The sequence below is a fragment of the Capra hircus genome, chromosome 1 (genome assembly GCF_001704415.2).
Source record: "Capra hircus breed San Clemente chromosome 1, ASM170441v1, whole genome shotgun sequence".
Classification (NCBI taxonomy): Eukaryota; Metazoa; Chordata; class Mammalia; order Artiodactyla; family Bovidae; genus Capra; species Capra hircus.
Window position 1 is genome coordinate 152,095,158 of NC_030808.1, and position 26,471 is coordinate 152,121,628.

General features: G+C 39.5%; 1 protein-coding gene across 1 annotated transcript in view; it reads left to right on the forward strand.

Moving 5' to 3' along the window:
• The window catches only part of CAPN7 (calpain 7), a 50,973-nt gene that overhangs the window by 20,431 nt on the left and 4,071 nt on the right, over window positions 1-26,471 (forward strand). The window contains exons 7-18 of the mRNA XM_018052948.1: window positions 770-896; window positions 1,709-1,794; window positions 3,018-3,111; window positions 4,841-4,987; window positions 6,993-7,099; window positions 7,832-7,952; window positions 20,592-20,736; window positions 20,852-20,951; window positions 21,571-21,706; window positions 22,281-22,356; window positions 25,437-25,582; window positions 26,340-26,402. Of these exons, the coding sequence (XP_017908437.1) occupies window positions 770-896; window positions 1,709-1,794; window positions 3,018-3,111; window positions 4,841-4,987; window positions 6,993-7,099; window positions 7,832-7,952; window positions 20,592-20,736; window positions 20,852-20,951; window positions 21,571-21,706; window positions 22,281-22,356; window positions 25,437-25,582; window positions 26,340-26,402 (1,348 nt within the window). The remainder of the gene's footprint in view (window positions 1-769; window positions 897-1,708; window positions 1,795-3,017; window positions 3,112-4,840; window positions 4,988-6,992; window positions 7,100-7,831; window positions 7,953-20,591; window positions 20,737-20,851; window positions 20,952-21,570; window positions 21,707-22,280; window positions 22,357-25,436; window positions 25,583-26,339; window positions 26,403-26,471) is intronic.

The window sequence follows — 26,471 nt, forward strand, 5'->3', positions numbered from 1 at the left end:
CTCAGCAGTGTCACAGATTATTTGATCACGTAAAACTTTTTCTAAAAAATTTGCTCTAATAAAATGTTTTGAAGGTCAAATGAATAAGAGGATGTAAATATTTTGTGTGATGCCCAGCACATGTTTAGTCTGTGGGTACGTGCTCAGTCGTGTCTGACTCTTTGTGACCCCATGGATTGTAGCCTGCCAGGCCCCTCTGTCCATGAAATGCTCTGGGCAGGAATACTGGAGTGGGTTGCCATTTCTTACTCCAGGGGATATTCTTGACCCAGGTATCAAACCCGCATCTCTTGCATCTCCTGCATTGGCAGGCGGATTCTTTACCACGGTTGCCACCTGTGTATTACTCAGTAACTAGGTATTCTTATTATTAGTCCTGCAGAGATGAGTTGTCAAGAGCCAACATAAAGATCTGTAGCTTCCTTGCTTTTCTTGAATGAATCAAATGGCTCCATTTTATTGAAACTGAATTTCTTGAATATAACCATGCTAAATTTAACTTTTAAGGTATATTCTTAAAATAAATATAAAAGTGTTTAATTGCTCTTCTGTTGTCAGTTATCTGTGTACCTTTTTTTTAAATTGAGGTGGATGATCAGATTGGATTCAAGGTCAAATATAAAAAGCCAAATTTGACCAGAGAGTTTTTTTAGAATTCACTGTATAACTGTGATCACTATACCAAAAAAAATTCTCTGGGAAATTTAATCTTGTTTTTAAGTCATTTTTTAAAGTTAATTTTATTATTAAATTTTTATTATCACCTCAGTGATAGATGTGGCAAGTTACCGTTATCACCTAAACAAAAAGCTACATTTTCTAAATGGGTACGACCAGAAGACCTCACCAACAATCCTACGATGATTTATACTGTGTCTAGTTTCAGCATAAAGCAGGTAAACATTTATTTTGTATAATTTTGTATGAAAAGCTAACATTTTAAAGTAATTTGAATATACATTTGCCCTTTTTTTTAGATTTTTATTTATTCAGATTCATTAGTATGATTGGAAAAATTATTCATTTCGCATTTGACTTAGACATACTGAGATATAATAACTCTTGAACAGTTAGATTTTTGTGTACCCTATTGATATATGCTTGCAGATGAGAATAATTGAGAATCTGAATTTTATGCTTGATGAGAGAATAAATAGAAAAGATAAAAAGGTATTGGGCTTATTTAAAACACTTCAGTGGCAGAACAACTCTGTGACGTGATTGTAAACTTTATTAATGACACATTAGCCCTGAAGTCATAGATTTTTTTCACATTAGTATGAAAATAATGCTCCTGAAATACTGTGATTCAAATTTTTTGATGTGCGTATTGATTTTAATTTGTCATATTATAATTAACCAACTTTTTAAAAATGCTTGTAATTTTTTATTAACCAATTTTTTTTAAATGCTTGTAATTTTTTGTCATTAAAAAGTGTAATTCAATTGAATATGCTTTTATTCATTAAAAATACATCATGCATATTTAATTATTCTAAAGTAACTTAATTGAAATACTTGTTTTTCCGGGGATTTGTACAAACAAAATATGTGTTAGTTGGCACTATAGCATTTCTATTTATTATTTTCCTGTTCAAGCAGCACTCAAGATATTTAGTATAGAAAGGCTCTAGATGCAATGCTTAAATATTGTGGTAATGTTGAAATTGCATGAGTAAATGGATGTATTAATAATTCTTATTAACAGACAATAGTATCAGATTGTTCTTTCGTGGCATCACTGGCTATCAGTGCAGCTTATGAGAGACGATTTAATAAGAAGTTGATTACAAGGTAAGATTTTATATTTGTCCCTTTACCCCTTTTCATGGAATTGTCTCTTACTTGGAAATAGAAGCTTAGGTTTTGTCTGCACAGAAAGGGCATATCGCTTAGCACTGTTACGGCCTTTGTGTGTCAAGCAGATGGTTTGGGAGTGTGGAGGGATTTGCTAAGACAATCTAAGAACATATGCACATATAGTTAGAATAATATAAATGAAATAAATGAGATTAGTCAAATTAAAACCATATCATATTTATAATTTGACTGTACTATATAGTAGCCACAAGTCACATGTGGATATGACACACTTGAAATGAGCTAGTCTGAATTTGGACAGGCTGTAAGTGTGAAATGGATCGGAGTTTGAAAACTTAACACAGAAAAAAAAAATCTATTGAAAAATGTCTCAAATTTTTACATCATTTATTGAGATAATGTTTTTAATGGGTTACATAAGACATTAATATAAAACATATAATACAGCATATAGGTCTGTAATATAGTATAACATAATATATATAACATTTTTGTTGGCTAGAACAATGTACTGAAATGTTACTATGAAATACTTTTTCTTTTAATTTTTGGAAGTTTTATTAGCTTAAAATTATTCATTATAAAAATTAAGCATTATAATTTTTTTGTACAGCTTTTCCTGAGTTGTTTTTGTTATGTTAAGTCCTGAAAGAACAAAGGTAAATGGATACAGACCTTAGTTTCAAGTCATTTGCCATCTTGGATAAACAGAGCTTGTAAATAAATCTTACGCAGTTTGAGAAAGAAAATTGATACTGATAGTTTCTATGAGTATCTAACTAGATAATTTTATCTGTCTATTTATCTAACTTTATCTGTCAGAGTTATAGTTTCTTTAGTTGTGGTTAACTGAAATGGTCTCTTTATGTTTTAGAGCCAATAGTAGATTATTTTAACTAGTTTAAAATATATCCACTTACTAGAAAATTTATTAGAGGATATAATTAAAAAGAGCATTTTTCAGAATATTATGAAATGTATGATCTCATAAGATACTATCTTCATTTATTTATATTAAATAAAAACTTTGAGGTGAAATTCTTTTTCCATTACAGGTCTTTTATAGACAAATATTCTTACATTTATTCTTGTAAAATTACTAAGACAATAGCATATGTCTAAATAAAATTAATATTCTGCATAGTTTATATTGAATATTAATGTTGGTATTTCACCATTTCTTTCCCTTACTAAAGCATAATTTACCCTCAGAATAAGGATGGTGAGCCAGAGTACAATCCTTGTGGAAAGTATATGGTAAAACTCCACCTCAATGGTGTCCCCAGAAAGGTGAATAACGTTTCTCTCCATATCAACCCCTTCTCTCTTCCCTACCTTTGAATCTTGAGTACAGTCATTAAGAAATGTTATTTATGTAAACATTTAAAAAGTCAGTTTAGTTGATTTTGACTCTGTGATATTATACATATTACTACCAATAACATCATCAATAATAATTAAAAATAAAAAATCATGGCAAGCATAAAGTCTTTTAAAAAATGAGTTTGGAAAAATTTATAGAAAGCTCCGAGAAGTAGCATTGAGCTAATGATTGCTTATGCTTAAAATGAATTTTAATCTGGTGGTCATTAATTACCTTTTTGATTAAAAAGATATCAGACACAGTGTGTCCATTAGACAGTCCATTAGGACAGTTTGTATGTGTAAATCGAGATGTAAGACACCTTTAATATTGTTTTCCTTTGTGAAATATGTACATAGTTTTAAATTGCAAATCTTTCTTTAAGGATTCTGAACCGTGTTGTAAGGGCCTTGTATTGTTAGGATTCTCTAGCTCCTGTCAACTCATTAAGTCCAGGGATCAACATTAGTATCACTTGGGAATTTTGGGGGGCTTCCCAGGTGGTGCTAGTGGTAAAGAACTCACCTGCCAATTTAGGAGACATAAGAGACATGGATTTGATTATCTGGGTCAGGAAGATCCGTGGAGGAGGGCATGGCAACCCATTCAATTATTTTTGCCTGAAGAGTCCCATGGACAGAGGAGCCCAGGGGGGCTTCAGTCCATAGCATTGCAAAGAGTCGGACACAACTGAAGTGACTTAGCATTCATGCACAAAGGAATTTGTTAGAATTTCTGAACTTTGGCCTCATCCTGGACCTGCTGAATCAGAATATGCATTTAAACAAGATTCCATACTGATTCTAGTGTGGGAAGCTTAGAAGTTACTCTCTAGTTGAATAAGAATCAAACTTTAGGGTGCACAGAATCATTTGGAGTGCTTGTTAAAAAAGATTCCTGGGCTCTACCCCCAAAGCATCTGATTCAGTAGGTCTGCAGAAGGGCTAGAATTTGCATATCTAACAGGTTTCTAGGTGATGGTGGTGATGCTGTCTGAGAACAACCTTTAAGAATGACTGCTTTAGCTAATTTCTTAAGGACTAAACAGAATTATTGAGAATGGTTTTTCTGAACTATAATTTGTAAATAATCTCTGGTTTAAAGAATCTTTCAAAATGCAGTTGCATAGTTTTTCTATTAATAAATCAAAATTCTTTTTATCCTCTTATTTCCCAAATCACTCTATAATGTGAATTAGAGGCTGCATGTTTGTGGTGATTACTTCTATGCTTCTATATTATTTAAATGTATTAGTTAGCCATAATGTTTTACTACTAAGTATAGCATGAATCTTTTTGCAGATTTAGGGTACTGTTGTTATTTACCTTAATAGTGAGAGGCCCTTTTGTAAATTATTTTAGATATAAAGTACATTTCTAGAATCCGTAATAATTTTGTTGGTAGATCCATAACATTTTCCAACCAATTAGCTCCAAGTTAATACCTGAGAGGGAGATTAAATTGTAAACCTTAAGAAAGGCATCACAAAACATTTTATAATTGATCAGTTTCCAGAAATATGAAACTACCATTATCTTAGTAATTGACATAGCATGCCTTTTATTTTATCAGTATAAGAGGTGTGGAAGTTTTTTGATAAAAAAGATTTTAAGATATTTTGTACCACCCAAGGAAACTAATGTTCTCTTTCTCCAGGTGATAATTGATGACCAGTTACCTGTTGATCACAAAGGAGAATTGCTCTGTTCCTATTCTAACAACAAAAGTGAATTATGGGTTTCCCTCATAGAAAAGGCATACATGAAGGTCATGGGAGGATATGATTTCCCAGGATCCAATTCAGTAAGTAAGGAGGTGATCCAGACACGGGCTTATGCTACCTAATATGATTATTCTCAGTTTGAAAGATTGTAGATGATGTATTTGGTTTAAATGAAAACATTATCAGCCCCTGAAAAATATTGATCAGTAGTTATTATGGGAGTGCATGTTTTGTTTTACAAGATTATTTGCATGTTGTATAGATTTAGTATTCAGGAAAGCCTAAAGTGTACGTGTCTACTGTTCTGGTTGGATACAGGGCCCAATAAACGTAGTATACCTTTCCAAAGAACCCTCTGCAAATCTAAGGGATGAGTCTTACTGTCATCCTTCTGTGTTTTGTTTTTTTTTAATAAATCCAGGCTCAAGGACTTTGGGGTTAGTTTATCCCAACCTTAGCACAACTTTATCTGTAAAATCAAGGTATCTGCCAGTGTCCTTTAGTTGTCAACTACAGCCTTACACGAGAAATTATTCAGACTAGCATGACTTTAAATTATAACGCTAATCAGCCTATAGCCTTAGAAAAGGTGTTTACCCTTTCTTAGCTTCTTTGCTTGTCTGTAACATGAGGATAATACCCACCTCTCAAAAACTGTAAAGGTTAAATAAGGTAAATATATGCAAATCACCCGTTACTCATACCTGGTTAGTATACTAGCCCAGTGCCTGGCCTCCTGCTGCTGCTGCTACTTATAATGCTAGTCAAAGAATGTATAGGTCATAGTTAAAGGTTCAGTTCAGTTCAGTTGCTCAGTCATGCCCGACTCTTTATGACCCCATGAATCGCAGCATGCCAGGCCTCCCTGTCCATCACCAACTCCTGGAATTCACTCAGACTCATGTCCATCGAGTCCGTGATGCCATCCAGCCATCTCATCCTCTGTCATCCCCTTCTCCTCCTGCCCCTGATCCCTCCCAGCATCAGAGTCTTTTCCAATGAGTCAACTCTTCGCATGAGGTGGCCAAAGTACTGGAGCTTCAGCTTTAGCATCATTCCTTCCAAAGAACACCCAGGACTGATCTTCAGAATGGACTGGTTGGATCTCCTTGCAGTCCAAGGGACTCTCAAGAGTCTTCTCCAACACCACAGTTCAAAAGCATCAGTTCTTCGGCACTCAGCTTTCTTCACAGTCCAACTCTCACATCCATACATGACTGCTGGAAAAACCATAGCCTTAAAGGTAGAAGGATGTTAAAAAATTTCTTCCCAGTCTCCATGTTCAATTGCTCTGTCCTTCAAATGCTTCCCTGATGGCTCAGACGGTAAAGCATCTGCCTACAAGGCGGGAGACCTGGGTTCAATCCCTAGGTTGAGAAGATCCCCTGGAGAAGGAAATGGCAACCCACTCCAGTGTTCTTGCCTGGAGAATCCCATGGATGGAGGAGCCTGGTGGGCTACAGTCCATGGGGTCACAAAGAGTCAGACATGACTGAGCGACTTCACTTTCGCTTTCAAATATTTTTAGTTTAGCTTTCTAATCCATTGCTTGTTGATTTATAGAATCAGCTTAGAGAGGGAATGAGCATAAATGCAACTGTCATCATCATCATCAAAGCAGTTTTTTCTATTAAATGTTTTGAGTTTTCATCAGATATATCAGTAAATGTATTCTGGAAAAGCAGCGGAGAGTATGAGGAAATGACAGGTTTGTGCTTAAATCTAGGTGGGAATTTGAGTTAAGTAAGAGGTTTATTTTTCTGAAGAAGGAAAATGCAATGCACCCAATAGTAAAAGATTTATTATCCCTGGAGAGGGAAATAGAAACCCATTCCAGTATTTTTGCCTGGAAAATCCCGGGGACCGAGGAGCCTGGCGGGCTACAGTCCGCAGGGTCGCAAGGAGTCGGACACGTCTGAGCACAAACATACAAGAGATTCATACAGATAGAAAAAACTTACTCCCTTCTGAATTATTCCTATCAGAATCATCGTATCAGATCAGTGAGATTTAATAGCGTACCCTAGGGACTTATTTAAGATCCTGAAAACCACAGTGACAGTCCTGACTGGGTTTATGTTGCAGAACATTGATCTTCATGCCCTGACTGGGTGGATACCAGAAAGGATCGCCATGCATTCAGACAGCCAGACTTTCAGCAAGGATAATTCTTTCCGAATGCTTTACCAAAGGTAAACACTTCTCTCTCTCTCTCTTTTGTACTAAAAGAGGCCATTTAAAAACTTCATGTCTTGTTGAGAATGGATACTGCAGAGGCTGTCCTTCTCAGTTATTCGGGAAGTTGTGTTTTTAAAATATTCACTTGATGCACTCGCTCTAGCCAGCCCTCAGTGACGCTTGCGGTTAATCCAGATGGTAGATAATCCAAAACATTTGGATAAAGGAATATTGGAAAGACTATTTTGTACTTCCTGAGTACTTACCAATTTGAGGGAAGTGGGAAAAGAGGAGGGTGAGAACATAAAGATAGCTTAAGCCTTAAATGGAGTGAAGAGCTGGAAAACTGTCTGTACAGTAATACACATTCAGTCTTGAAACCAGAAAGCTCAGTGATTTGACAAATAAAATTACACGGCTTTGGGAGAAATGCATTTGGTATTTTCCATCTTCACCTTTGTTTGTAAGTCATTTGAAAATTTAGCATTTATTTTTCTTCAATGATAGGTTTCTGAGAATTAGTTTGTCTAAAACTGAGAGGAAAAAGAAATAAATGTGATAGTTTTTTCTGATTTGCTATAAAATAAAAATGTACTTCTCTGGTGGGTGTTGAAAATAGCCTGTTTTAGAAAAGATTTCCACTTGGTGGAAATTTTGATGTAAACTACAGGATGAAAGGAAAGATGGTGTAATCTGAGGTCCGGATATGTTCACCTCTGGTTGTTGATCTGTTGGGCCCATTCCAGATTTCACAAAGGAGATGTCCTCATCACTGCGTCCACTGGAGTGATGACCGAGGCTGAAGGCGAGAAGTGGGGCCTGGTCCCCACACACGCATACGCTGTGCTGGACATCAGAGAATTCAAGGTTCCACCTCACATTTCATTTCCCTTGCTTTTCTCGTTTGCTAGTAAGACATTGGAAGCATTCCAAATAACATATGAGCTTTTTAAATACTGATAAGTCAAGATTTAGACCGAGTTTGAAAACCATTCTGCCTATTACATTAAACTTGACCTCTACCTCTCCCATTGGAGACGATGAATAAAAAGGTGGGAAGTGTAAAGACAGTGGCAGTACAGACGTTGACGGCGGAACGGGAACGCTGTACGCCTCTTTTTTTAGGGTTGAGGTGAACACATGTCCCTCGAGGCTCTGGGCTGTCTGTTGGCTTTGGGGCTCAGACACAGTGTCAGACTGTAGAGCCTTCAGTGAATACTTGTGCCCGGACGAAAACTAAGAGGATACCTATGAATAAGGAACATGCCAGTGGGTTTGCAAGTGTCCTCCTAGCAGCCCTTGCTCTAGGAGGCCTTTTTCAGACCCTTTCTCTGTGTTCTGATATTGGCACGTTGACTTTATTACTTCTCGTGTTATTGGTTAGTTTTTTTTCATTGAAAAATATGTCTGTACGATAGATTAGAAGATATAAACATCATTAAGGAAAGAGCTCTCTTTCCCTGATGGTATAGAAACTAAGCTGTCTAGTTACTGAAAAGTTTAACCAGCTGTATATTCAGTTTTCCTGCTTAAACTTACAGAAAGAAGTAGTGATCAATAACCAAGAACAGGGTACTACTGTGTTTTTAAATTGATTTTCTTCTGTGGCGCATGGAACTATATGAATCATGAAGGCAGTGGGGATGTGCTGCAGCATTTTAAAATTTACAGTCTTAAAGCCACTGCTGTACCACTAACCATTCTGTATAGAATTGTCTCTCCCTTTAAAAGTGGTGTAAAAATTGACTGCATAAAGAAAAAAAGTTTTTTAATTTATGTGAAATAAACTGAAATATCTGTGTTTGTTTAGGAATGTATCTTGCCACAAAAACCAAGTAAAACATTGGGAATAACAGTTGCTATTATTTAATAATAATTTTACTGTTAGAATATCCTTTGAAATAGATGTTAATAAATGTGTCTGGCAAGAGATTTAAATCTAGACAATGAAACAGTATGAAAGTAAGCTTGAATGTGAGGAAAATTTCTGTAAAGATACATCATTTACTTCAAGCAATAAATATTTGTTCTGATTGTTTAGGAGAAACTGGGAAAATAACATATTTAAGAGAAAAATAGGTACCTGTGGTTTGACTTGAAAACAAAGCATTAAAAAGTTATTGAATCTTGGTGAAGTAAGCTTCTCAAATAATAGCCTTGTTAAGAATCAGTAGCGTTATTCACACAGTATCAATTTGGCATGTCGGTTATTGTGTAATGATAAAGGTTGCTTGTGGTTTTCATACTTTATTTTAAATCGAGGTGTGATAGATGTGCAGCCCTGGGTGGTGGAGAGCGTGGTGATGTGATGGTTCCGTACATCACAAAACAGTCGCCACAGTCAGCCACCATCTGTCCCCGTGCGAAGTCATCCACAGTATTATTGACTGTAGCCCCGGCGCTGAACATCTCATCCCCACAGCCTGTTTATTTTGTAGCTGGCCGTTTGCGCCTCTTTGTCTGCCTCGCCTATTTTACTCACGACCCCTCTCCCCATCCCACTCAGGCAGCCGCCTGTGTTTCTCCTGTATCTGTGAATCTGTGTCTATACTCTTTGCTCAGTGGTTTTGTTTTTCAGATTCTACACATACGTGAAATCATACGGTATTTTTCTTTCTCTAACAGTTTCACTGAGCATTATACCCCCAAGATCCAAGACAAATGGCAAGATTTCATTCTTTTTTAATGGCTAACATTTCATTGTATATATGTATACCAGTTATTTTTCTTTATCCATTCATCCATCAGTGGAGTTGTTTCCGTATCTCGGCTCTTGTATATAATGTTGCAGTGAACGTTGGTGTGCATTTGTGTTTTTCAGATTAGTGTTTTTATTTTCTATGGACAAATGCCCAGAAGTGAAATTGCTTGATCATATGGCAGTTCTGTTTTTAATTTTTGGGGGGGGGGTCCCCATACTGTTTTCATAATGCCTACACCCATTTCACATTCCCACTGAAAGTACATTTCTTTACATCCTTGCCAACGTTTGTTATTTGTTGTCTTTTTTACTGTAGCTGTTCTGACAGGTATAAAATGATATCCCATTGTGGTTTTCATTTACATTTTCCTGATTAGTGATGTTGAGTATCTTTTCATATATGTGTTGGCCATCTGTATATCTTCTTTGGAAAAAATGAATGTGCAAGTCCTTTGCCCATATTTAAAATTAGGTTCTATTTTTCTCATATTGAGCTGTATGAATTCTTTGTATGCTTTGGATATTATCCCCTTATCAGATATATTATTTGCAAATATTTTCTCCCATTCAGTCGGTGGCCTTTTCATTTTGTTGATAGTTTCCTTCACCTTGCAAAGTTTTGTAGTTTGATGTAACATTATTTGTTTGTTTTTGCTTTTGTTTCCCTTGTCTGAGGACACAGATACAAAAATACTTCCAAGGACCATACTGCTTATGCCTTCCTCTAGGAGTTTAATGGTTTCAGGACTTAGGTTGAAGTCTTTAAATCCACTTTGAGTTTATTTTTGTTTATGGTGGAAGATATTGTTCCTGCTCCTTTTTTTTAACATGTAACTGTCCAAGTTTCTTAACACTATTTATTGAAAAAACTTTCTTTACCTCTGTGTATTTTTGACTCCTTTGTCATAAATTAGTTATAAGTATGGGTTTATCTCTGGGCTCGGTACTGTTGCATTGATATATGTGCCTGTTTTTGTGCCAGTACCATATTGTTTGGATTACCGTAGCTTTGTAGTACAGTTTCAAATCAGAGAATTGTGAGACTTCATAGCTTTGTTTTTCTTTCTCAAGATTGTTTTGGCTCTTTGGGGTCTCTTGTGTTTCTGTACCAGTTTTAGTTATTTGTTCCAGTTCTGGGGGAATTGTCGTTGGTATTTCAGCAGGGATTGCAGTGAATCTGTAGGCTGCCTTGGGTTGTGTGGGCACTTTAACAACATTAATTCTTCAGTCCGTGAGCATGATGTGGCCTCCCATTTGTTTGTGTCATCTTTCATTTCTTGCATCCGTGTCTCACAGTTTTCAGGGTGTAGGTCTTTCCCTTCCGTGGTTAGTTTTGTTCCTCGATACTTTATTATTTTTCTTGTGATTGGAAATGAAGCTATTTTCTTAATTTCCCTGATTGTTGTTAGTGTATAGAAGCATAACAGATTACTGTATATTAATTTTGTATCCTATAGCTTTACCAAATTCGCTTAGTAGTTCTAATAGTTTTTTGGTGGCATCTTCAGGATTTTCTGTGTATAGTATCATGTCTTGTGCAAACAGTGACAGTTCTGTTTCTTACTTAACAGTTTGGGTTCCCTTTCTTTATTTTGCTTGTCTAGTTGCTGTGGCTAGGACTCTGAATAAAAGTGGCAGGAGTGGACATCTTATCTTGTTCCTGATCTTAGAGGCGATGTTTTCAGTTTTTCACTGTTGAGTATGAAGTTAGCTGTAGGCTTGTCATATATGGCCTTTATTATGTTACGGTCCCTCTGTACCCACTTTGTTGAGAGTTTTTATCATAAACAGATGTTGAATTTTGTTAAAGCTTCTTCTGCCTCTATAGAAATGACCATATGATTTTTACTCTTCAGTTTGTTTATGTGGTGTTACCCCTTGATTGATTTGCAAATGTTGAATTGTCCTTGCATCCATGGGATAAATCCCACTTGATCGTGGTGTGTGACCTTTTAATGTATTGTTGGGTTTGGTCTGCTATTTTGTTGAGGATTTTTGCATCTTATATTCATCAGTGATACTGGCCTGTGGTTTTCTTTTCGTATGGTATTTTTAGTTTTGGTATCAGAAATGCTGGTCTTTGAGAATGAGTTTGGAAGCATTCCTTCATTTTCAGCTCTTTGGAATACTTTGAGAAAGATAGATGTTAATTCTTCTTTAAACATTCAATAGAATTCACCCATAAAACTATCTGGTCCTGGACTTTGTTTGTTGAGAGTTTGTAAATTACTGGTTCAGCTTCATCACTGGTAGTTGATTGGTTCATGTCTTGTGTTTCTTCCTGATTCCATTTTGAGAGATTGTATGTTTCTAGGAATTTATCCATTTCTTCCAGGTTGTCCATTTTACTGGTGTATAATTGTTTGTAGTAATTTCTTATGATCATTTGTACTTCTGTGATGTCAGTTGTAACTTCGTTCTTATTTCTTATTTGACTTATTTGGGCTCTCTTCCTTGATTAGTTTAATTAAAAATTTGTCAGGTTTTTTTTTTTTTCTTGTTCCTTTAGGTATAAAGTTAGGTGTTTGAGGTTTTTCTTTATTTCTGAGGTAGTCTTATATCACTATAAACTTCCCTTTTAGAATTGCTTTTGTGATTGTTGTGTTTCCATTTTTATTTATCTCAAGATGTTTTTAAATTTCCTCTTTGACTTCTTCAGTGACCTATTAGTTGCTTAGCTCTTACATGTTTTTGGTTTTTGCAGTTCTTTCTTGTGGTTGATTTCTAGTCTTGGATTCTTGTGGTCAGAAAAGATGTTTGATGTGGTTTCAGTCTTTTTAAATTTTTTGAGACTTGTTTTGAGGCCTGGTGCGTGATTTGTCTTGGAGAATGTTCTGTGTGCCCTTGGAAAGGATGTATATTCTGCTGTTTTGGGATGGGATGTTCTGTGGATATCTATTAAGTCCATTGGGTCTAATGTGTAAGATAAGTGGTTTTCTTAATGATGATTTTTCTGCCTAGGTGATTTATCCATAGATACAAGTGGCGTGTTACTACCTCCTAGTAATATTGTGTTACTGTTCATTTTTCCCATTATGTCTGTTAATATTTGCTTTATGTATTTGGGTGCTCTTCTGTTGGATGCATATGTATTTAAAATTGTTATCTTTTCTTGGATTGATCCATTGTCTCTCATTACAGTGTTTGTTTTAAACTCTATATTGTCTGATACAAAGTATTGCTATCCCAGCTTTCTTTTTGTTTCCATTTACATGGAATACCTTTTTCCATACCCTCACTTGGAGTCTGTGTGTGTCTTTAGATCTGAACTGAGTCTCTATAGGCAGCATTTATATGGGTCTTGTTTTCTTTATTTTTTTATTATTTATTTTTATTTCCTTTATCCACTGTATGTCTTCTGATTTGGTCTGTTTACATTTAAAGTAATTATTGATAGGTATTTGGTCATCATTTAGGGTTATTTCTGCAGTTTTCTTTGGTTTCTTTCTTCTTTTGTTCTCTTTCATTATAATTGATGACTATCTTTAGTGGATTCCTTGTCTTTTCTGTGTGTGTCTGTTAGAGATTTTTGACTTGTGGTTACCATGAGGTTTGTGTGCTCTATGCTGGGCTCACTCAGTCATGTCTGACTCTCTGTGACCCCATGGACTGTAGCCTGCCAGGCTCCTCTGTCCGTGGGATTCTCCTGGCAGGAATCCCATAGTGGGGTGCCATTTCCTCCTCCAGGGGATCTTCCTGACCTAGGAATTGAACCCATGTCTCTTATGTCTCCTGAACTGACAAGCAGATTCTTCACTACCAGCGCCACCTGGGAAGCCCCGAGGTGTGCATATAACAATGCATATGTATCATGCGTGTGTGCATATACATATATTTACACATGATTATTTTAAGTTCATGTCCTTCTAAGTTCAGATGCATTCTAACAACTATGCAGTTTTACTGACACTGTCCACATTTCATGTTTCTGGCATCACATTTTACATCTTTTTGTTTGATGTATCCCTTCAGTTCAGTTCAGTTGCTCAGTTGTGTCTGACTCTTTGTGACCCCATGGACTGCAGCACACCAGACTTCCCTGTCCATCACCAACTCCCAGAGCTTGCTCAAACTCATGACCATCGAGTCAGTGATGCCATCCAGTCATCTCGACCTCTGTCATCCCCTTCTCCTCCCGCCTTCAGTGTCCCAGCATCAGGATCTTTTCTAGTGAGTCAGTTCTTCACATCAGGTGGCCAAAGTATTGGAGTTTCAGCTTTGGAATCAGTCCTTCAGTGAATATTCAGGACTGATCTCCTTTAGGATGGACTGGCTAGATCTCCTTGTAGTCCGAGGGACTCTCAAGACTTTTCTCCAACGCCACAGTTCAGAAGCATCAGTTCTTCGGCGCTCAGCTTTCTTTATAGTCCAACTCTCACATCCATACATGACTACTGAAAAAAAAACATAGCTTTGACTAGACAGACCTTTGTTGGCATGTATGTATCTCTTACCATACTTTTAAGTTATGTATGTATCCCTTAACCATACATATTGTGGATATAGATGATTTTGCTGCTTTTATTTATTAACCTTTCTACTAGCTTTATAAGTAATTTATCTACTGGCTTTACTCTGTGTAGTGTTTGTGTGTGTGTGTGTGTGTGTGTGTGTGTGTGTGTGTGAATTATTCAGTCATGTCCGACTCTTTGTGACCCCATGGACTGTAGCCCACTGGGCTCCCATGTCCATGGGATTCTCCAGGCAGGGCTGCTGGAGTAAGTTGCCATTTCCTTCTCCTGGGGGATCTTCCCAACCCAGGGATCGAACCCTGGTCTCCTGCATTGCAGGCAGATTCTTTCCCATCTGAGCCACCAGGGAAGCCCCCTTTATTGTACGCCTACGTTTACCAATAGGATTTTTCCTTTTGTAATTTTCTGGTTGTGGCCTTTTCTTTTTCACTCAGAGGTGTGCCTAGAGATGTAAAGTGGGTTTAGTAGGGCTGAACTCTTAGCTTTTGTTTATCTGTGAAACTGTCTTACCTTTTTCTCAAATCTAAATGATAACCTTACTTGGTAGAGTATTCTTGGCTGTAGGCTTTTTTTTCTTTCAGTACTTTTAATATATTGTGCCTTTCCCTTCTGACCTGCAAGGTTTATGCTACAAGTCGGCTGATGGTCATATGGGAATTTCTTTGCTCTTCTCTTGCTGATTTTAAGATTTTCTCTTTGCCAATAATTTTTCCTATTTTAATTCCAGTGTATCTTGGTGTGGACCTTTAAGTTCTCTACCCCTTTCTCTGTTCTCCTTCTCGGACCCCTGTGATGGGAATGATAGGTCAGTACCGGGGTCCAGCCCCGGTGGATCCAGGGTGATTCGAAGGTGGGGGGATGGAGTCGGCGTCCTTGGAAAAATACATATTTAATCACAGATATAGAGAGATTAGAAATGGATAGTGTAGCAGGAAGATTAGTGGAGAAAAGGAGGCTGAATAACTTGGATTACGTGGAATAGCATCCATGCTCCAGATGGGAATTCAGCCCGAAAAATGGGGAGCAGAAAAGAACGACATGAGGGAATCAGTCTTTCCGGAAACTGATCCGATTTCTTTATTTTGGGGTTTGCTTATATACCTTTTGTTACACATAGGGATGAATACAGAGTCACGCGGGGGTCAGCAGTCCTGACCTTTATCAAAATCAGGTGCTTCACATAAATGTATATAAAAAAAGGTCTTAGGGATATTCCATCATCTTCTGGCCATGAGTGAGACCTGCTGACATTTTATGATCCTTTCTTTCTGATAACCAAAAAACTTATTTCTTCCAAGGGTGTTTTTTCTTAAACCAGGCACCACCCTCCAAATGAAGTTACATTCCTATAGGGTGAGGGTGTAGTGAGTTACAATCAAGAAAGGAATTTATTTAACCCAAGGTTAACATGATTAGTCTTAAAGGTTAATACTTATTTTTCCTATATACTTAAAGGTTAATACTTATTTCTCCTATATGTTAGTTATATTCATTATAAGTGTAGGGAACATGGAGATTTAGCCCAACAAATGAAAATCCTTTCACCAATGCTCCTCTTAAGATCTATTTAGTCTTAAGATATGATAAAGTTACATTCTTTACATAGCAAGGACACAGTGATTTAAAACAAAGCACAGTGATCTATTACAAAAGAGAAAATCCATTAACTCAAAAAGTCTAGTATTGCTAACATCAAAAACTACTATATTTCCTTTGCTATATTCCAAATACATTGATTAATATATTCCCAAGTGCCTAAGGATATGGAGGCCTGGCGGCAGTCATTGACTCAACAAGAAGAAAAAGCCCTATGCTAATTAAGACTCTCAAAATACTCCAAAACTCTCTGTGCTGTTTACAGTTGAGAGGTAGTAAACAATCATGTGCCTAGTGGCAGGAGTATGGATAATCCTGTCACAGAAGCTAGTCTGTCAGCAGAGAGGTTTGACCTGAGACATCCTTGTCCCACCCAGAGCAGGGAATTAGCAGCAATTATTGACACAACAAATGAAGAACCCTTCACCAATATAATTCCTAACCAACTATACTAATAATTTCTAACTCCCCAAAATAATTTGCCTTTAGTAAGTCTAAAACATCTCGTGCCTCTCAGATTGGGAGGCTGTAAACAATCACATGTGGCCGGACAAACCTATACAGGTGGGCTAGATAACCTTCAGAGGAGTCCGCAAGCTGAAACACTCTTGTCATGCCCAGGAATTTTTATTGTCTTGGAGCTGCACGTTTACTCCTTCTCCAAGAGAAACGGTTAAGGGGGAGAGCCCCCCGTAAAGTCAGAAGTGTAGGTGAGAGCATAAAACAGACTCTGGTTTTGGGGTTAGATGCTCGGGAACAGGGGGTTTCCTGAGGCTTGATCACGCCTTTGCGTATGCCAAGCCTCCTTCCTCGTGACCTTTGCCATGGACAGAATTCCTCACGCTGGCCCCCGGCAGGTCAGTATGCTTGATGTTGTCCCAGAAGTCTCCTAAAGCATCCTCATTGTTAGAAACGCTTTCCTTTCTCCAGCTAGGGCAGTTCCCGCTTCTCTGTCTCCCATCTCAGTGATCCATTCCTCTGTACCATCTGATCCAGCATTGATTCCTTCTGGTATGTGCTTTTTATTTCCACTATTGTGTTCCTCAGCTGCTTGTTTCTTTTTTGTATTCTCTAACTATTAAACATCTCACTGTGTTCATGCATTCTTCTGAATTCACTGAACATCTTAATGATCATTACCTTAAACTCTTTATCAGGTAGATTGCTTAGTTCTTCTTCTGGGGTTTCTTTGTTCCTTCACTGGGGACATTTTCTTCTTTTGCCTCTTTCTGCCTCGTTTTGTTTTTGTTTTTATGTGTTAACTATGTCACTTGTGTTTCCTGGTCTTGGAGAAGTGGAGACGTTCTGTGGGCCCAGTGGCACACCCCTCTGCTCAGCCAAGCTCGGTGCCCAAGCAGTGCCCTCTACAGGTTGCCTGGGCCCCTCTGAGGGGCTGACTACCATGAGCCCAGTTGGATGCCAGGCCCTGCCTCACACACAGGCTGCCAGCCATGGGTGGGCACAGTCAGGTCCCAGAGCAGCTGTCTGAGCAGCCCGGGGGTGCCTAGAGCTGGTGCTGGCGTGTTGATGGGTTGGGCTGTGTCCCATGATTAAGGCACTTTGGAGCGTGTGAAGATGGAGTGAAGTGTGGCCTGGTGATGGGTTTCTTTACCGTGATAATGCTCACATTCACATCAAAATGCTATGAAAGTTACTGAGCAGAAACACAACCAGCCTGAGCAGGCTTGTCACATGATGGAATTGGCTCCAGTTTCCTTTTGAAAGGTTGCTGCTGTGAGCCCCATGTTATGCCGGAATTCATGATCTCCGGAGGAGAGGATTTCAATCCGAGTTCAGAGATGAAGCATGACTACTTGGAGCTTTTTGTATAGCAAAGTTTTATTAATGTATAATAGAGGTAGAGATAGCTTCTGACAGACATCAGAAGGGGACAGAAAGAGTGCTAGTTTTTAGCAAGGTGTTTTATGTCTCTCAGCAAGCCATTAATCAGACAAGAGAGACTTCTCAAGGCTGAGGGAGTTTCACCAGGCCCCTCTCCCACAATACGCATTTTTGAGATAGGATGGCAGAGGTGTGTCATCCCCTGGCCATAAATCAATTGACAGGAATACTGGTTTATTGAGCCATCATCAGCCCAAGGTTTGAGAAAAGGAAAAAAGTTAGTCTTAGTTGGAACTATTCTGAAGAAAGGCAGTTTCCAAAGCAAACACATAGTTTTATGAATAGCTTAAAAACATTTCCGTGAGAAAAACATGGGTTAGCTCAAGGCAGAACCAGGTGCCCTCAACACAGAATTAGAAGAAGCCTCTTAATTTTGTGCAGAGAAGGAGAACTCTGCCCCTCGCAGTTTACTTCCGCCTGCCGCCGGGGCCCTGGCCTTCCTGCCTGTCGCTCTCTCTTTTGTCTATGTGGTGGTCTCTTTGTAGTCAGGGTTGATCTCTCCCGAAAGGCTTCTTCAGCTGTGTTAGCATTTACGGGGCTTTCTTTATGATCTTTGGGTACAGATTGGAAGAATTCCCTGGGTTCATCATTTTTATGTGATTTGTGCTATCAGTTTTGAGATACCTTTTCTATTTCAAAATCCCTCCCTATTGATCCATTCAGGCTCTTTTCTCTAGAGCACGTTCTTGCCGATGTGCCTCCTCTTTGACTAAAGCTGCTCCCAATCTTACATCATTTGTGACTTTTTTTACTTAGTGATATTTTCATATCAATACTTGAGTGAAAGTGTTATCCTTTTGTTTGACTGCCTCAAACCTCTTATGTATTTTACGATCTTCACTTTAGTCTCAGTTATCCTTGTTTGAGTAATATTTTTGTCTCCTTGGGGTAATATTCCATAGTCTGTTTTGATGGTACATCTCCATTTTAAGCTGCTGTCTTTAAATTCAGACAGATCTTCCCAAGGGGTCCCTGAGGCTTTTCCTTTGCTGCCACTTGGAAGTACCTGGACATGGAATGTTTCATCATAAACCTGATTACTGTCTTAGTTCTCTAGCATTTATTCCCCCATTCAGGGTCCTCTGAATTGCTGGTTTTCTATCCAAACAAAATTTGCAGCCGTGCCTTCGTGCCCTTGAATGCCAGTGACACCTGGGACCTTCCTCTGAAGCTTGGCAGCAACTCCTGTTTATCCTTTTACTCCTTTACACTCCTTGCTGTAAAGAGTGATGAAGTCCCGGAATAAAGAGATGTCCTGCTCATGCAGAAATAGGTTTCATGCGTCAGAAAGGAGTTCAGCGTTTGTTGGCTGATGTGTGGCAGGGGCAGGTGAGGCACAAATGATGCAGAAGAGACTAAGAACAGAAATTGTGCTGATGAGCTTCCCGGGAACGCGGCCTTAGAGAAATTAGTATGATTTATGTCCAAAAATCGCATCTATCCCAGGCCATGATTTGCCACATTTAAAATGGCAAAGAAATGTGTGTATGTGTGTGTGGTTTTAAATATCTTCCAAATTGTTTGGTTTGTGACATCATTAGAAAAAGAATACAAGTTTCTAAGTTGACTCCTTGAAATAAGACAGATCTTTTGGATTTACACGCTCTTTTGTTTTTCTGAGTCAATATGATCAACTCTGTAGACATACTCAGTATTTACTGAGCGTATATACTGTAAACTCAGTAGAGATTTCTGAAACAGGATAATAATGTTAACCATTTCAAGGATTTTTTATAGTTGCATTGGGGAGACGAGACTCCTGCATTAGAAGTAGGAAATGATGTAAGATAGGATATTGTTCGTTGTAAACTAACGTAACGCAGGTTGTTAGCCCTGAGAACTTTAAAGGAGAGGAAGTAATTAGAACGAGAAGGGCCCTCCCTGGTGGCCTCAGCGGCGCAGAGCCCGCCTGCCAGCGCAGGAGCCGCAGGTTTGGCCCCTGGTCTGGGGAGGCGCTGCATGCCACGGGGCTACTCACTCCTGCGCCGCAGCTACTGCACTTGTGCTGTGGAGCCTGGAAACGCAACAGCTGAGCCCACACACTGCCACTGCGGAAGCCCCCGTGCTCCAGAGCTCAAGCTCTGCACCAGGAGAAGCCCCCACTGTGAGAGGCCGTGCACTGCGCCTGGAGAGCAGCCCCCCCTTGCCAGAACCGGAGAAGGCCTGTGTGCAGAGGAAGGTGCTAAAGAGCATCTGAAAGCAGAGCAGTCAGAGGGGACCAGAGGGCCCGCCAGGAGCAGGGCAGCGTGAGCAGAGGCGTTCAGTGTGGGGACTGAGTGCGGGCCGCTGGCGGGGCTGAGAGCAGGGCTGGGGAGAGCCAGGCGTGGGGACAGGACACTGGGGGCCGGGGAGAGCCAGGCGTGAGGACAGGGCACTGGGGGCCAGGGAGAGCCAGGCGTGAGGACGGGGCACTGGGGGCCAGCAGGCCAGAGCAGAGGAGGCCTTGAGAGGACAGGAGACACCTCACGCTCTAGGGCAGCCTGGCCCAGTGGCACTTCCTGCCCGGATGAAACATGCTGTGCCCGTGCTATGTGATATCTAGCTCCCAGGACGCTTGGTCCTTGAGCTCTTGAAATGTGACTACTGTGACTAAGGAAGTGATTTGTAAACTTAATCATCTATGACCACAAGTGAGTAGTGATTACGGACGGATAGCGTACCTCTAGAGATAGGTAGCCATTTACAGCTTCTGATCGGATATGGGACTCAGTCAAGTGCTGATTAAAGAATAGTAATTTCAGATTCAAACTGCATCCTCACTTGGAGAATGATATAACTAATAAAAATGGGGTAAAATTGTTTTGTAACTTTGTTATCTCCTGGCTTTTTTAATAGGGGCTGCGATTTATCCAACTGAAAAATCCTTGGAGTCATTTACGTTGGAAAGGAAGATATAGTGAAAATGATGTAAAAAACTGGACCCCAGAATTGCAAAAGTATTTAAACTTTGATCCTCGAACAGCTCAGAAAATAGACAATGGTAAATAACTTTTTAGTCTAATAATATGTGTTTAACATGCTTTACCAGTGTAAAATGTACTCAGCTGACGAGTCAGTCAGGTCTTTTTAGACTAACAGAGACGTCTAATTTTTAGGGATATTTTGGATTTCGTGGGATGATCTCTGCCAGTATTATGATGTAATTTACTTGAGTTGGAATCCAGGTCTTTTTAAAGAATCAACATGTATTCACAGGTAACTTTTTTGCACATTTCAAAATATGCTTCATAGTAGTGTCCCTTTGTTCATTTAAAATGAAATGATTTGGGAAGACTAGTATTCTCTCGTTTTATCACGCCCATAGAGGGCTTCCCTAGTAGCTGAGCTAGCAAAGAACCTGCCTGCCATGCAGGAGACCCCGGTTCATTTCCCGGGTTGGGAAGACCCTCTGGAGAAGGGATTGGTTACCCACTCGGGTGTTCCTGGGCTTCCCTGGGGGCTCAGCTGGTAAAGAATCTGCCCGCAGTGTGGGAGACCTGGGTTCCATCCCTGGGTTAGGAAGAGCCCCTGGAGGAGGGCATGGCAACCTGCTCCAGTGTTCTTGCCTGGAGAATCCCCATGGACAGAGGAGCCTGGGGGGCTGCAGTCCATGGGGTCACAGCGAGTCGGACATGACTGAGCGACTAAGCACACCGCATGCGTAGAGAACTGCCATGTAATAGTCACTCTCTTCATATGCTTCTTGATTGCGCCAAAAGAAAACAAGGAAACCTTATAACCTGATTGTATTTGAAGCCAAACTTTTTAAAATAGCGTCTCAGCTTAGCTCTGTGAGAAGTTTAACTACGACCTCCTTGCTGATGTTGTCTCTTAGTACTTGGGACGCTAAGCAAGGACCCGTGAAGGACGCCTACAGCCTGGCCAACAACCCCCAGTACAAGTTGGAGGTGCAGTGTCCACAGGGGGGCGCCGCGGTCTGGGTTTTGCTTAGCAGGCACATAACGGACAAGGTACTGGTACCCTCCTTACATCCCACGCAGACATTCTTTCAAACACAGTTAGACCAACATGAGCGAGATGCGCAACTTGGCCACCAGCCTGTTTCCTTTATATGGGTGGCTCGAAAACAGTGTTTCCTTAGATGAATGAACGTTTTCCTCAAAGGAAATTGATAATTTACAATTATACACTTCAAATCTCTTTCAGAAATCATGTATGAAGAACAGCATGAGGGGGTCTATGCTTTCTAGTGAGAGTTTTAGTGTTAATTATATACACTTTAGATCTTAAGAATATTAACATAAAAATATGCTAAAGGGGTTTTGGAAATGCTGATGCATTAGGCCTGGTTTTATAAAGGGTAACCATAATTTTAATGGTTTTTAGAGTGTTTTTGTAGTACATTGCTTCATACAGCATGCTCACCTACTGAAATTACAGTTTAATTGACATATTTTGTAACACTAAATGGAAATGCTCTTAAACTTAGAAATAATCTCCTCCTCCCCTCCTCACCTACACACACACACACAGGAACATAGTGAGTCGATTTTCCTAACCATACTGAATTCTTTGTGCTTTTAGGATGATTTTGCTAACAATCGAGAATTTATCACAATGGTTGTATACAAGACTGATGGGAAAAAAGTTTATTACCCAGGTATGTTTAGTAAACAGACATTCAAACAAACACTAAAATTCTATTTGTGTGGTTAATTTGAAAAATGACAAATTTTATGTAGGTAATACAAATAAATTAATAATTATGCTGATAAGACTAATAGAAACCGCTCACACAGATGTGTGGCTATTTATGCTACTTATGTTGTGTTATTTTTTTAAATTTAGAGACCTCAGAAATTTGGAATTTCTGCACTCTCGCACATTGCTGTCAGAGCTTTATTTCTAAAATTTAAATCCTATCTTTTTCTCTGATCAGAAAATCTGTGGTTTTCTGTGGACTCTTGGATAAGGTCCAGGCTCTTGAGTGAGATGTCTGAGGCTTTTTACACTCTGGCCTTCTCCTTAAGGCACCCTCGGCGCAGGTCTGGCTGCTCCTGAGCACATCATGCCGTGTTGCCCTCCTCTCTCTCCGTTCTTCCACCAAGAGTCTCTTCTCCCTGGCCTCTTCCCACACATTCCTTTTCCTCTATTCTTTATAATGAATGTGGTTAAGATCCAATTTATGTTATTTCCTCTGTGATAACCTTCCTGCCAGATACAGTGAATCTTCCCCTATAAGGCATTGACTTACTGTGTTGAGACCATTTTGCTTTCATGTCAAAAGAAAATTTTTCATCATTTACTGCATGGTAGGAACTACTGGTTTATATTCTAGTTTGGGAGACAGAAAGAGAAAAAAGCTTAATACTGACACCTGTGTAGAAAGAAGTAACATAGGGTGTTCATGACTGCTTGTTCACTTTGGTTGGGTGGCTGTGGAAGGCCTTTTGAGGAGGAGGAAGAGAAACTCTGAGTGACGAACAGGAGTCAGTTGTGCAAAGACAGAGGTTAAGAGCATCGCAAGCAGAGGGAACAGCCAGTTCAAGGACCCTAACATGGGCCAAACATGGATGTTTTCTGGGAAGAGAAGGAAGACCCGGAGGCCTGGGCAGTGTGGTGTCAGAAGTGGTCAGATGTATGCAGGCTTAGATCACGTGAGGTTCCGTCCGCCCAGCCCAGGAAAGGGTCGGAATTTTGCTCCAAGCATGATGGAAATCTTTGGAGGGTCTCAGGAAAATGACATTATCTGATGTGTGTATGCGTTTTGTTTTTAAGAAAATTCTTTGTAGAATATATTTGAGGGGACAAAAAATGGAAGCAGAGAACCCAATTAGGTGATTTTTATTTCTGTGAGAAGCGATGGTGGTTTGAACTTGTGGTGGTAAAGTGGGGATGAAGAGGGGATAGGTTTGCGTTTGGTTAGGATTGTCAGGACTTGCTGGGTTACTGGGCAGTGGCCAGGAGTCCAGGACGACACCTGTATTTTTGGCTTGAGAAGCAGAAAGGTGTAACGTTGACTGCGGTGCGGGAGCCAGGCAGGGAGCAGATCTGCTGTGGAGTGGAGCAGAAGTTAACTTTGGGTCTTGTTAAATTTGAGATCCCTGTTAGCTCTCCCATTGCTGTAACCTACTGAGATTAGATTGGAGACAGGTGGGCTTAGCAGCCCAGCAGCATCTTTGACCTTGACAGGGACAGAGTGGCCACAGGTGGGCTGGGATCCCAGGGGAAAGGATCGGGCGTGCCTGAGGTGAGGCTCTCTCAAGAAGGCCATGTGGAGGAGCAGGCACGGATGGCTAAGGTGGGGTCAGAAGTGGTTTTGTCGAGTTTCATTTTGCTTGATCTTAGGAAAAGGTGGCCTTCTTCCCCCACTGCACCGAGGGTATCCTGAGGTTCTCTGGGGTGGGCACGACACACAGTCGGTCCAGTGATAAACATCAAGTTAAACAAGCCACATTTTCCATGTTGGTCATTATACATCCAAAACACAAAGGTTGTGAGTTACGATCCTAGCGTTAACGTGTTACACAGCTTTGGAATTTCAAAGAACTTGTTACTCTTTGTGCTGGATTTTTAAAAAAACAGTTTCCTTCCTCTCTTACACAGAGCGACTTTGCCACTCCAGGGCACTTTCTGGTTTACAGTTTTATTTTTATCACGACACTTGGAAGTAAATTGGACTGTTCTCCGTCCAACAGAAAAGTAAATTGAGACATAGGTCAGACTGTTCTGGATCACAGACTGCCAGTCCTTTTCCCCCTCACGCTAGACCACACCACCTCTAAGCACAAGAGACTTACTACGTTTGAGATACTAAAATTTTTTCTACAAGTTACATTATCAATATTCAGTGTTTCTAAATAATATCAGCAATATAGCATTGATCTTAAATGACTTAATTGATATGCATGAAATGACTTTGTTCTCTCAGCCTTGACTCATGAGCCTGTCAAAGGATATCTCAGGCAGCATTGCCTGTCGCAGCAAAATCCTGGAAATAAGCCAGATCTCCACATCATCTGGACACCCAGATGGGGACGCACAGACACAGCGTGTCCACCTCACATGACGGCGTGTGCTCTTGCACATGCAGATTTGAAAGGAGTGAGCCTGTGTAGACCAGCACGGATCCCAAAAGCCTGAGTGAGAAATGAGGTGCAGAACAGGACACACACTGCTTGTTTCTTTAGTCACGAGCGTGTGTGTGTGTCTCTGTGTGTGTAAAAGTCTGCAAAGATGCCCATCAAATCCGTCAGCGTGGAATGGAATAAGACTTAATGGTGGTGGTTAAAGGAACTGTTTTACAAAGAAGCTAGCTAGTGTGACAAAAAAGGATAATTGAATCCTGAGTGCTAGAGGATATAGATAACGTGTTTATATACTTCTTTGTGTCTTTTTTAAAAATTTCCTCAGGAGGAAAAAAGAAGTTAATGTTGATTTTAAAATCCTCTGCCAGGAGAGAAAAATAAGACACAGGGCAAATAGCAGGGATTATCATATACCTCGTTGAATGTGTTCCAAAAAGATTGCTTTCTGTGTATTAGAAATTATTTAATTTTCAAGTTTTAAGTTGTTTAAAGTTTTAAATTGAAATTGTAATTCTTTAATACCATTGTATTTTAAACACAGAATTAAGGGGATGTCCATCCATTTAATTATTTTTCCTACCATCAACCATAAAACTTAAAAACTACAGAGAGTAAAGTCCCATCTTCTGTAAACCCACTTGTTTATTCACAGCTGACCCACCTCCATACATTGATGGGATTCGGATTAACAGCCCTCACTACCTGACTAAGATAAAGCTGACCACTCCGGGGACCCACACCTTTACGCTAGTGGTTTCCCAGTATGAAAAGCAGAACACCATCCATTACACAGTGCGGGTAAGTAAGCCAGCGCAGCAGAGTGATGATAGAGAGCAGTAACGCCTCTGCTTGTGAGATTACCTACAAAAGGCTTATTTATGAAGATTGATCTTTATGCACTGCTGAGTGTGTATTTATCTATATAACAGTTTTGTTAAATTATGACGGTGATTCATGCAGAAAATAATGTTTTTGAACAGTAACGAAATGTTTTTATTTTTAATAACATTTTGAATGAATATTTTAGGTTTTAGAGTAGTGGTTTACTCCCGAGGCAATGTGGTATATTGGACCAGTAAACTCACAGAGCAATAAAAACTCCTTTAGTCTTCGTAATACTTCTATTGACTTAAAAAAGAAAACCTTGAACTTAGTGAAAGGAAATTGACTGCCTGTAAACATATTGCTCTCATGTAACTGGGAAGGTCATTGTAATTACCTTCTTCATAGATTTGTTTGCCGTAACTTAGTAGAGAAGCTCAAAGGAATAGATTTTTAGTGATGAAAGGGACACTGGGGAGCTGCTTTCTTAAGATGCAGAAGCCAAGGCCTGGGGGGTTGTGGTGTGTCCCAAGCAGAGCCGCAGTTGGTGGCAGCGGAGCCAAGATAAGCACCCTGGCCACCCCCCTGCAGTCCTTTAATCCTGCCCTGGTACAGGAGGCCCACAGAATCAGGGCTGTCAACTACCCCAGCTGATTTCTTAGTCTTCCAGAACATTCTAAAGTGTGTTGTAAGTATACATTGTATCACTATAATAATTTTTTTTTCACTCTAGGTATACTCAGCATGCAGCTTTACTTTTTCAAAGATTCCTTCCCCGTACACTGTATCAAAACAGGTAAAAGAGATTTTTTTCCTTTGGGTCACAGTCTCATTGAAGTCTTAGAAGTCCCTTTTTTTTTTCTTT